This window comes from Thamnophis sirtalis, unplaced genomic scaffold (assembly GCF_051295495.1).
Source record: "Thamnophis sirtalis isolate CommonGarterSnake01/CBP01778 unplaced genomic scaffold, rThaSir2_p1.2 scaffold_1, whole genome shotgun sequence".
Taxonomy (NCBI): Eukaryota; Metazoa; Chordata; class Lepidosauria; order Squamata; family Natricidae; genus Thamnophis; species Thamnophis sirtalis.
Window position 1 is genome coordinate 80,232,887 of NW_028261381.1, and position 12,048 is coordinate 80,244,934.

Here is a 12,048-nt window from a genome sequence, read left to right on the forward strand (position 1 = left end):
TAGAAGTCAGATCATGTGAAGTTCTTGTACTGCTTTATAAAGCCTTAGTAAGACCACACTTGGAATACTGCATCCAGTTCTGGTCACTAGAATACAAAAAAGATGTTGAGACTCTGGAAAGAGTTCAGAGAAGAGCAACAAAAATCATTATGGGCTTGAGGCTAAAACATACAAGGTTAAAACATACAAGAATTGGGTAAATCTAATGAAAAGAAGGACTAGGAGGAAGATTATAGCACTGTTCCAATATTTGTGGGGCTCTTACAAAATTGAGGGGGGTCAAACTATTTCCAAAGTACCAATAGGCAAGAGAAGAAACAATGGTTGGAAACTAACCAAGGAGAGAAGCAACCTAGAACTAAGGAGAAAATTCCTACAGGTGAGAGCAATTAACCAATGAAATAGCATGCCTTTCAAGGGAGACTGAACAACCATTTGTCTGAAATGATATAGGGTTCCTGCTCAAGCAGGAGGTTAGACTATAAGACCACTGAGATCTCTTTCAACTCTATATTCTATGTTCTATTTAGATAGGTGTAAGCACATTATCCAATATAAAAATAACACTTAGGAAAATCATGTGAATAATGATGTGGTAACATTTTAAATCTAAAATTATATTCATAAAAAACACAATCCATTAAAAATAATACATGATGGGGAAAATCCTACAGATGAAAACAAGAATAGCTCCGTGTCCATCATCAAATAATGCTTTCCAATGAAGGCAAATTTTAGTTAGGGAAATGAACAGATATGGATTCAGCTGCACCTCAGCTGTGGTGAAATGATAAACAGCATGGACAATATATATATATATATATATATATATATATATCCTTAAAGTTATTTATCAGCACAAATAAAAACATATATATATATATATATATATATATATATATATATATATATATATATATATATATATATATATATATATATATATATATATATATATATATATATATATATATATATATATGGAGTGTGATATGGAATAGGATCTTCTTTACAAATCTAAAAGATACATTATAAGGTAGGAAATGACATTTCCTTTACAGTTTTGCTTAAGTGGCTTGCCAATATTTTTCAACTTCCTTGTCCGGTCAACACCCTAGAACTCTTAAGTGGTTCTTAATTCAAATACTACCCAAGATTCACCTTTTCCCTTCTCTTTAAATTCTCTGAGGAATTTAAAAGTGGTCATGAATATCAGATACAACACATAGACATAAATATTGAGATACAAGTAACGGTCTCCCCAGCCAATCCATGCCCTGACATAAACTACATCTTATCACAATTCATATTCAGTGCATGGACTGTAGTCTAAGATATTTGCTGGGACCATGGCTGGACCAAAATTAGCTAAGCCTCCTCTATTTTCATATATTTTGAAACTTAACAGTTCTCTTATAAACCATAAAAAAACTTTAAAATTTCGACATCATTTAGTACCCCGCCATAATCCTCACTTACCTACGACTTTAAATGATTTTGTTTTAGTACACAATCCATGCTGAAAGCCCTCATGTTTAATTTCTAATAAAAGTTGAAATTCCTCCAGCTTCTGTACATCTTGATTCAGGCAGATTTTCCACTGGAAATCATAATAGTTTTTTGGTTTTGATTTCAACTCTGCATAAGCTTTAAACATGTCCTCCAAGTTCCCAAGGAGAGGAGAATTTTCAGCATCTTCCGTAGGTTCTTCAACTGAGGTTGTAGGCCAAGAGGCTATTTTCTGTTTTGTTTTCTGAGGTTCAGTCACTAAGAAGAGATCTACTTGCAAAGGCTTGGGTCGAAAGTGTGAAATCAAACATTGCAACTGTGTTTCTTCCAAATGCTTCAGTTCCTCACTTCCAACCATTTCCACAGATGGTGGATCTATTAAAAAATAAATAAGGGAAAATGGAAACTCTGTTGCTTGAAATGTTGCAGCAATATTTTAGGATTATTCTTTCAAGATTGTACAAAGCATTCTATTCTTAAAAACAGTTATATGCCTGTTCTGGCTCAGGAGGGAGATAAAAGACTGATAGACATTTATGGGGAGATAAATTAAAAATATGATTGTTGGGTTCTCTGGCTTTATTTTCACTTTCACCAAGAATTCCATGCATTACTCTCTTTAACATGGGATGGAGAGAGCAGAGAGGAGGTGAGTTCACATGAATGGCCATACCAGCAAGTTTACTATATCTGCTAAAAAAACATTGTACTCGTGTTCTGCACAGGTACTAGAGTTTTATTCCAGCTGATAATTGGATTTCTTTTAGTTTAGTTTCTTTAGTTTCTTCAGTTTAATGCTGTTCTGGAAAACGAAGTCTAAAAAGATTATATAGAAATCCTTATTTAGTTATTGCTCTGTTTAGTGATCATTTACAGTTACAATGCTAATAAGAAAATAATGTAACCAGTTCTTGCATATATGACCTTCACAGGTCTATAAAGCAAAAGGAAGGATGAAGTAAGATCATAAATGCTATTTTACTTAGCAAGTGCTTCACTTAATGGCTGAGTTACCAGACCCAATTGTGATCACTAAATAAGGATTGCCTGTAATTTGATAGGTGCAACATAATTGCTTATATTTAATCTATTTTCCATTTTCCCTGGTTGGTCTTTGCTTCTGTGTGGCTGTTCTCTGAGAGTTTTCCAGTAATTATATTTTAAAATTAACTTTCACAAATATAAACTCTGGGTGCAATTTTATCTACAAATGATGGTATAGATAAAACATATTTAGAATGACTTACATTTCTTTAAAAAGACAATGTACCGCAGCAACCCAGCTAGAAGAAGCGAAATCAGAAAACATAAAACCAGCCCAATTGTTAATTGAGTAGTCGAATAAGGTTCTGTAGAAAGACAACAAAAAAAATAAATTATGTTATTTCTGATATACTCAAAACATTTCTTGCTCTTGGTGCTTTTGATAAGTAAGCATTTTACATGTAATTTCATAAGAAACAAACAATGCTAATACAGGGTATTCTGTCATAAGCAAAACATTAAGTCAGGGGTGTCAAACTCAGGGCCCAAGGGCCGGATCCAGCCTGTGGGGTGCTTAGATCTGGCATGGGGGGATTCCTGGAAACAATGAAGGACCAGCCCACAATGCCTCTGCCAGCAAAAACGGATGACCCTGCTAAGTCCTCGACTTGTGACTGGCCGCAAGTCCTCAACTTACGATTGACAGTCCGGAACAGCCCAGCTGCGCCTGATTGGCTGAGATGCGGCTGGCTGAGCGTGGGCTGCATAAGCATTCCTATTGGTCGCCCTGCTTGACAGCTCTAGTATAAATAGCTGTCAAGTAGGGCGACGTGCTAAATCGCAGTACATAGTTATTGTTGCTGTTCTACCGAATAAAATAGCTGTTCTCTTGCCTTAGCTGCCTCACACCTCTTCAATTGTTATCGAACTTAACAAACCCCCACAGGCTGGGGCCCCGAGCTCCATTTTCACTGGCAGAGTGCTCAGACCACCACTGATGCCCCTGATATGAGTGATGTTGAGCCCCTTGATTTAAACACAACCCTGATGTGGCCCTCAATGAAATCAAGTTTGACACCCCTGCACTAAGTTATGAGAAGTATCAGTGCATACAATATATTGGGGGAGAGGGTTGCCCCCAATAAGGTACTAAATAATAAACATTTCCTTGCTCTGCCATTTTATTGGTGCTTTTTGCCTTAAGTTTTATTTGGTGGAATGTTTTCCAGAAACATTCTTTAGAAAAATTGCCATACCAGCTTGGAATTCTGAGCCTTGTAGTCCCAATGCATTCAACTTTATCTTTCAATTTCTCTTCCATTTGTTATCTCACTTTTTCATAAATACTTTTAGATAAAGCATTGTAGATATTTTCATAATTGTGTAGTAGGACATATGATTCTACCACATACTGTAAAATAATAGGTAAAAGTTGTGCACCACAGAAATCAACCCTACTGAGAAATCAGGAGCATTTATTTAATATAATACTTTAAGTATAAATAACCCTCAACCTATAACTACAATTGAGAGTCCAAAATGTCTGTTGCTAAGCAAGAGAGCTATTAAATTTTTCATAGTGAGTACCTGTTACTGTTAAAGTTACATTGTAGACTGGATATCTGGCAAATGACTTATGCTGCACAATACAACTATAGACGTTTCCTTGGTCTTGTGAAGATGGTTGAACTCTCAGTATACTTGTGGTGTTGTAAGTGCCATCACCATTTTTCACAGATCTTCTCATGAAAATATCGCCTACAGGTATATCTTTATCCGACGTGTGCTTAGAATGCTTTTGCCAAAGAATGACAATGGAATCAGGATAGAATTTATTCACTCTACATCTCAGTGTCTTTACATTTCCGTTTTCAATTTCAAGTTCCTTGGGAGACAGTTGGACAGTTGGTTCAACTATATTGCATTTGAATAAAAATGGAATTGGTTATTGATTTTTCTACATATGTTGTATTTTATTTTGCCTTTCAGCCTCCCAAACAGCATTTGTATTTAACATTCAATTGAAATAACACCTAAAGGAAAAGGAAAAAAACACTATAGATTTTCCAAAGACTATGAAGAAGAAAGAAAAGAAAGAAAGAAAGAGAGAGAGAGAGAGAGAGGGAGGAAGGAAGGAAGGAAGGAAGGAAGGAAGGAAGGAAGGAAGGAAGGAAGGAAGGAAGGAAGGAAAGGCAAAGTATGAATCAGTGTAGGCATGTGGTAGAAACAAGACTATTTTGAAAAGATAGAACAATATGGAGAGACATAATGAATGGCATAGGTATAAATTAGTTTTAGCCATATTACTTTCTTATTTTCATTCATTTACAGTAATTTCTTTTGCATATTATTATTTTTCTTTTCTGTACTTTGCACAGTGTTACTATCCCCAAGGAGAGCAGCACAAGGATATATAGGTATTCTGAGAAGAGACTGCTGACAGAAATGGTGATTTTTTAAAAAGATTCAAGATTCAAGATTTAATGAATTTGTATGCCGCCCAATCCCGAAGGACTCCGGGCGGCTTACATAAAAACAGTTTTAAAAAAATACTCTAAAATTTAAAATAAGGAAACAAAGCAAGTTAAAAGAACCCAACATGCACTCAACTTAGTGGGGCTGGAACTCAATCAAGGGTCAACAGCCCCAGGCCTGCCAGAATAGCCAGGTCTTAGTCGAATTTCGGAAGGCCGAGAGAGTGGGAAGGGTCCGGATCTCTGGGGGTAGATCGTTCCATAGGATCGTTCCAAAAAGTAGCAGCTAGCAGGAAAAACATCATAATGAGTATAGTATAGTATAGTATTGGAGGACAGAGAGAAGAACAATAATCAGATAAATGAGACTTCAGCCCAGAGCAGTGAAAGTGGTTTGTGAAAAGGCTTTGAACAGCCTCCTCTAGCCTAATTCATATGAAAAATGGAAGAATGGAAGAAATTCATAATCTGCAAATCTTGTTAATAAAAGTAGCTTTGGGCCTCAAAGTGTTCATTTCTAAATTTAGTGTATGTCAGCCCTGGGAGCCATCTTTTCTGTTGGAGATTCAGTGCCTGGAAAAACAGGAGGGGGAATTGCATGGAGTGGTGGAGGACTAACCATAACATTTCTTTCTTTGGGCATTCGACCTGCATCTGGTTGGAAGTGACTGGGGGTTGTCTCCAGTTGGAATGGTGAATTGATTGGACCTGTGGATGCTGGGGATGTATCTTTGACTTTCTTTTGGGTGGGGAACAGTGACGTGCGGTGAGGTTTATGCCTGGTGAGGCTCAGCTGGGCATCCTTTTGCGAAGCCTCGGCGGTGGGGGGGGAATTTGCGGCCTCGGCGGTGGGGGGGAATTTGCATCATGGGAGCCGCCAAGCGCCTGGATCTGCAGCAAAGGTGCTTGGCGGCTCCCACGATGCAAAGTGCCCCGCCGCCCACCCGCTGACCCGGCCTGCGGCCGCTGCTTCTCCAAGCTCCGCCGCTTGAAGTCTCGGATCGCCTCTGGGGAAAAGCTGAGTGAGAAGCGGAGCGCAGCGCCGGGAGGCCATGGAGAAGCTTCGCTCCGCTTCTCACTCAGCCTTCCCCCAGAGGCGATCTGAGACTTCCAGTGGCGGAGCCTGGAGAAGCAGGCCGGGGCAGCGGGCGGCAGCATCGGGGATGGTGGGGCACTTACTTTGCATCACGGGAGCTGCCAAGCGCCCAGGTCTGCAGAAAAGAGGCAGCCTCCTCCTTCTCGCCCACTCCTCTCTCCTCTGAAGCACGCTCCGCCCAACGTAAGCGTGCTCAAGAAGACACGATTGGCTGCTTTCAAATCAGGAGGCGGGAGAATTAGTGCCTCTTTTCCATCTGAACTTCTTTGCCTTTTAACTCTTTATTAACTTTTAGAAGGCGAAAAATTCCTTATGGAAAAGAGGCCCCGAGTTCTCTCGCCTCCTGCTTTGGTTAACACTAAGCAGACACCAAGCCACTGTGACCTGGAATCTGGTAGCAACTATCTTGGCTTTAATTATTTAAAAAAAAATATTTAAATTTCTTTTCTTTTCCTGAGGAGAGTGGTGAGGCTCCGCCTCCCTTGCCTCTAGTGACTGCACGTCCCTGGTGGGGAAAACCAGATCTCTCAGATTAGGGTTTTCCCAATTGTGCCAATATGACATCTCTAAAAAAATGGAACTTTGAGGAACTTCAAGCCTCAGAGACTTCTTTTGTTAGGGGTGTTACTTGGATCCCTGATTTATACAACTGACGAACAACCACACATGACAATACAGCACCTCAGGGCCCCTTCCTATCCAAATTTAACTTTAAAATGTAAAAAAAAATGGCAAAGTCACAATGAAGCAGAATCACGAGCAACTTTTATAAGTAGAATCTCTTTCTCTGTCTTTAACATGTTACTTTCCAGATTCCTCTAGCTTTTGTTCAGAAGTAGGTCCCTAGTGTTATGTTACTCCAGCCTGTTTTGCCACTTAATTGTTACACCATTCAAATCCCACCAAATATTTTTAATTGTTGTGTTGTTTTTCATGTGCGATTATACCTAACTCTTCAGGTACATAATAGCAGAACAGTGACAGACAAGACCAATCAGAGTCCAATGAAGATGGAAGAAAATATGCCTAGATTACCTTAAAACAGCTATTAAATATCTTAGGTTCTTACTGATAACCCAACCTTGCCAACAAGATAGCAGGTAACAAAGGCTCATCATAACTTGTACATCCCTTGCACCTTTCAGCTTGAAGAAAAAATCTTTTTAAACACCTGTAAGGCTAAGAACTACCTACATGTGTCTCATTCTTTGGCTAAAGGCAATATCATGGAGGTATGACATAGAAATTATATTTGTTTAGTTCACCATTGGCATTATCTGACTGCAACTAATTAGTTGCTCTAATAACAAGCGTTATCAAGAAATCTTTATATTGCCATTAAATAAAATGAGAAACGTGAACCAGAATGGACAATGTTGACTCTTGGCAATTGCCGGGTGAAATCCCCAATTTTCTTGGCAAGATTTCAGAAGTGGTTTGCCATTGCTTCCTTCCTAGGGCTGAGAGCGACTGGTCCATCTGGCTTTGTGCCTAAAGCAGGACTAGAAGTCACAGTCTCCCAGTTTCTAGCCTGATGCTTTAACCATTACATCACAGGGATTCTTGAGACAATATAAAATGAAGAAATGGGGAGGGACTTTCTTTTGTTTTCTACCTCCCTCTTACAAGGATCTAGTTGGAGGGGGCCTTCTTCATAAGAGGAAGAGATTGGGAATACAATCTTATACAACTGGTATTCATCTTAATGCAGTTTAAGAATTCCAAAAGAATAAGTTTGCTCTCTGGAAAGGTATACCTCAAACGTCACTTACCAACTAGATCTATAATGGTGGCTCCTTCAGCTCTAACAGAGATATCAATCACGACACATACATATTTGCCCTCTTCATTAAACTGTATTTGTGGAAGGAAAAGGGAAGCATCTCCATTTTTTAATTGAATTGTATCCAGTCTTGAACCATTTCTATTTGAAGAATGTTTTCCAGCAACAACTGAATAAAGTTGTTCTACTTTATTCCCTTCAGATGTCTCCAAATACCAGATGAACATTGTTTTTTTGATATCCAGTTCTGGGGGAGGGTAGTCAGAGATTTTACACTGAAGTGTCACATTTGTACCCAAGATTGCTGTCTTCTGAGTTGGCATGTTTACTTTCAAGGCTTCTTCAAAAAAATGGAAAAAAATGGATTGCAGATTCTTATGATTAATTGTACCTTCTTCTTCCCTTCCCTCCCAGTTCTCACATTTCATAAAGAGTATTGCAAAATAGCAGTGGTGGAATGGCAAGAGACAAAGCAATTGGAGGTCATAAAGACTAAGTGGAATATTGACTACTTTTGGAGTAAGCCAGAACTTGGCAAGAGTTACACAACCAGATGACACAATTGTGACTGCATAATTACAAGTAAATTACTACAAGGGATAGTTTTTCGTTAGCTAATTGTAGTTTAGTTGTGGTCCAGCTAGAATATTTCAATAAGATGTCAATTGCCATTGTGCAATAGAGACACAGAAACTCCAATCTGGAGCACCCAGTTCAGGCTTAATAGAATGTCTGAACACAGCCCCTGTGTTCAGAGTCAGAGGCCGAGATGGAGCAATTTATAAATTTAAGCCAATAATCAGCAGTTTGTAACATTTCATTTGCAGCCTGTAAATCTTATAATACTCATTTGACTAACCCTTCATTATGATGAACGAATGTGTTTTTGTCAGATTAGATTTAGATTTACATGAGGTTGTAAATCACGGTTTACGGTTCAGGGTAGACCAGGTTATTGACAGTTTAAACAAGGAGTTAATGTAAATAACAGCTCAATAGTAATAGCGAGTTGCGGTCTTTTCAAATTCATACACAGATCCAGAGGGCGGAGTTTAACGAGTAAGAAGGCTCGTTCCTGTGCGGAACGAGTTATGGACTTTACATTTTGCTCCGGTCATTTTGCAAAACGCGTCTGCGCTGTCGAGGGCGCTCGTCGGAGGAGCGAGGGCGGGTGGCTGTCCCCTCCAGAGACCGATCTCCGACTTAAAGTTGTGTCCACCTGCCTTGCGCGGTCGGTCTCGTTCCTCCTCAAAGGAGCCCCCAGACCCCCTCCAAGTCTCAACATTTCTCACACTCGACAACTTCTATTGCATTTGCCCTTGAGGGCCTCGACTCGCCGCCACTCAAAACAGCAGCAAGAACCTAGCAAAGCACTTCCGCCATCCTCGCCCTGCCACCTGCGTCCCGATCACCTTGGATGTATAGCAAGCGTATATATGTACAGCATATAAATATGAGAGAGAGAGAATGTAATGTATAGCAGGCGCGGGTCTTCATTTTTGCTTCCTTACCTGCCGACCCAGGAACAAAGCTGAGACACGCCCAGAGGCTAAAGAAAAAGTAAAGTCGCCTTCGAACGGAGTTTGATTCCTGGAAATTTATGTGGACACATCCAGGCAGTTTTCTCAGTCGGAGACCAAAGTTAGTCGCCATTGCCCCCTTTCCTTTTGATTTCTCAATCTGGACCAGCGTTTTCAGCTAATCGCGCTATAAAGAGTAGGCAGAATCGACCCTACTAATCGACTCTCTCTCTCTCTCTCTCTCTCGCTCTCTCTCTCTCTCTCTCTCTCTCTCTCTCTCTCTCTCTCTCTCTCTCTCTCTCTCTCTCGTAACAGAGACTCCTCCTGAATTTTTAAAAAAGCAACTTGCATTTAATTAGATTTCAAAACATTTAATGTACTGAAATTTCCTGTCAGTAAAAACAAGTAATCAGTGGAACCTCCAGTCTCCAGAAGTTGTGGGTGCTCCATTCCTGGAGATGTTTAAGAAGAGATTGAACAGTCATTTGCCCAAAATGGTATCTCCTGCTGGAGCAGCGGGTTGGACTAGAGCCGCAGTTCTCAACCTGTGGGTCGCAACCCCTTTGGAAAACATATATTTTCGATGGTCTTAGGTACCGAGACACAGCTCCTCTATGTTTGGGGGTCACCACAACATGAGGAACTGTATTAAAGGGTTGCGGCATTGGGAAGGTTGAGAACCACTGGACTAGACGACCTCCAGGGTCCCATCAACTCTGTTATTCTATGATCTACGTTGTATATTTTATTGGGACAAAATAATTTTCTTTTTTTAAAAAAAGGCAGAGGCTGTTACCTTTACATTCTTGAATGACCTTCAAAGCTCAAAATCTACCCTCCATAATTCCTGCTAAAGTGCCTGAATGTAATCAGTTTAGACACTCTAATCAGCAGCGGCATTCAACATCAGAAGTACAATAGTAATTGCCATCTTGTGGATCAACCTGTTAGAATTGTGGGTTCTGACGTCAGGAGTTGAAAGCAAAGCACAGATGCTCAAGGTTGGGGGAGGCCCAGGGCATAACCTGCATTAGGTCTTTCAGGGCCTTCCATGGGGCTCTACTTAATGACCACATTGAGGAGGACAGAGATGGGGTGTGTTAAGTGAGGTCACATGGATGCTTCACTTAATGGCTGTCATGATTTCTGATTGTAATGGCCAGGTTCTATTGCAGATTGTCCTCAACCTGCAACAGTTCATTTAGTGACTGTTTGAAGTAACAAAGCACTGAAAATAGTGACTTATGCCTGTTTTTCACACTTATTGCCATTGCAGCATCCCCATGGTCAGAAAGCCTCTGATCACAGAAGGGGCACTAAAAATAAGGGAAGTTTTTGTCCTAACAAGTTAAAAGATTCTAAAAACAAAAGGAATTCAGTTGTAGAAATTTCTATAATCTATTCAGCTTCTTTTTAAATAAATTTTGTTGAAGACGACTGTGAGAATCTTGCTTTAGGCCAGAGATGGGGAACGGTGGCCCCTTTATGGCTTATGGACTTCAACTCCCAGAATCCCTGAGCCAGCTGGAGTCACTGGAGAAGAGACTAAAGTGGGAAAGATTGAGGGCAAAAGAAGAAGGGGAGGACAGAGAATGAGGGGGCTGGATGGAGTCACTGAAGCAGTCGGCATTAGCAGTAGGCTGGATGGAGTCACATATGGCGAACATTTTTGACATTTTTGTGTGAATGTGTCTGCATGCTGGAGCACCAGAAACCCAAAGACCAGCTGGCCAGTACACACATGCCTGGTTTGGGGCCATTTTGGGGGAGTTTTCAGGCCATTTTTGGAATCATTTCAGGCTGTTCTTGGGCCATTTGTGGCCTGAAAATGGTCTGAAAACAACCTGAAAATGGCACAAAAATAGTCTGAAAACAGCATGGAAAATGACCTGTTTTGGGGTCATTTCAGGCCATTTTCTGTTGCTCTGGTCAGAGATTGTAGATTGTTGTGTTTTTTGAAAGCACTCTTAACACCTAAGACAGGGCCAAGGAGATGATCAGGCGTATCCCCTTGGACAGTACTAATCTATCAGGAGTGTAGAGCATTGTATCCAGACCAGACTTCATTCTTAGTGACAGCACCATCCACTGATTCAGTTTTTGCAAGGAGAAAGATCATTATACCTGGGACAGTATGCCCATTAATGTTGAAATCAGCCTCCTCCAACCTGGAATCCTTCAGGCCTATTGAGTTACATCTCCCATCTTTCCACACCAGTCTGAGCATACTGAAGTGTTGGGATAGTAGTTCAGCATATCCGCAAAACCTCACAATGGAGAAGGATGCATGGTTGAAACTTCCTCCTGGACTGAATAAGGCTGAGTCTGAAACATGTAAGTACCTGGTTTGCCATGCTGGGATCCAGAAACCATCCTATATTTGGAAGTCCAGCACAGCTGATGCCCCATAATAGGGAGACTTGACAGGTTGTATGATAACAACTTGTACACTTGGAATTGAATAAAAAGTGTGAGGGATCTCACACAATAGCATCTCTGTTGTTCTCACTTGTAGGTTATTGTGTGTGTTTCTGGCTGAAGTCAGAGGCAGAGAATTGCAGTGGGCATTCTTGTCTTCTAATGCATGGTTGGGGGAGATCTTCATGAAGGTGGTGTTCCAGAGGTGGTATTCAGCAGGTTCTGACCAGTTCTGGAGAACCGATAGTGGAAATTTTGAGTAGT

At 40.4% G+C, this 12,048-nt stretch overlaps 2 protein-coding genes across 4 annotated transcripts in view; one reads left to right on the top strand and one right to left on the bottom strand.

Moving 5' to 3' along the window:
• KCNJ11 (potassium inwardly rectifying channel subfamily J member 11) overlaps positions 1-12,048 on the top strand; it is a 159,906-nt gene that overhangs the window by 20,464 nt on the left and 127,394 nt on the right. The window lies entirely within an intron of this gene.
• Positions 1-12,048, bottom strand: part of LOC148049584 (uncharacterized) — a 114,038-nt gene that overhangs the window by 9,045 nt on the left and 92,945 nt on the right. Inside the window, exons 1-4 of one of the 3 annotated variants that reach the window (XM_087717257.1) lie at positions 9,358-9,571; positions 4,081-4,407; positions 2,757-2,792; positions 1,480-1,884 (exon numbers count right to left, since the gene is read on the bottom strand). In XM_087717257.1, the coding sequence (XP_087573383.1) occupies positions 1,480-1,884; positions 2,757-2,792; positions 4,081-4,407; positions 9,358-9,499 (910 nt within the window). In that variant the 5' untranslated portion in view covers positions 9,500-9,571. Of the gene's footprint in view, positions 1-1,479; positions 1,885-2,756; positions 2,859-4,080; positions 4,408-9,357; positions 9,572-12,048 lie in introns of those variants that run through there. The other 2 variants (XM_087717253.1, XM_087717246.1) reach the window with 2 other exon arrangements.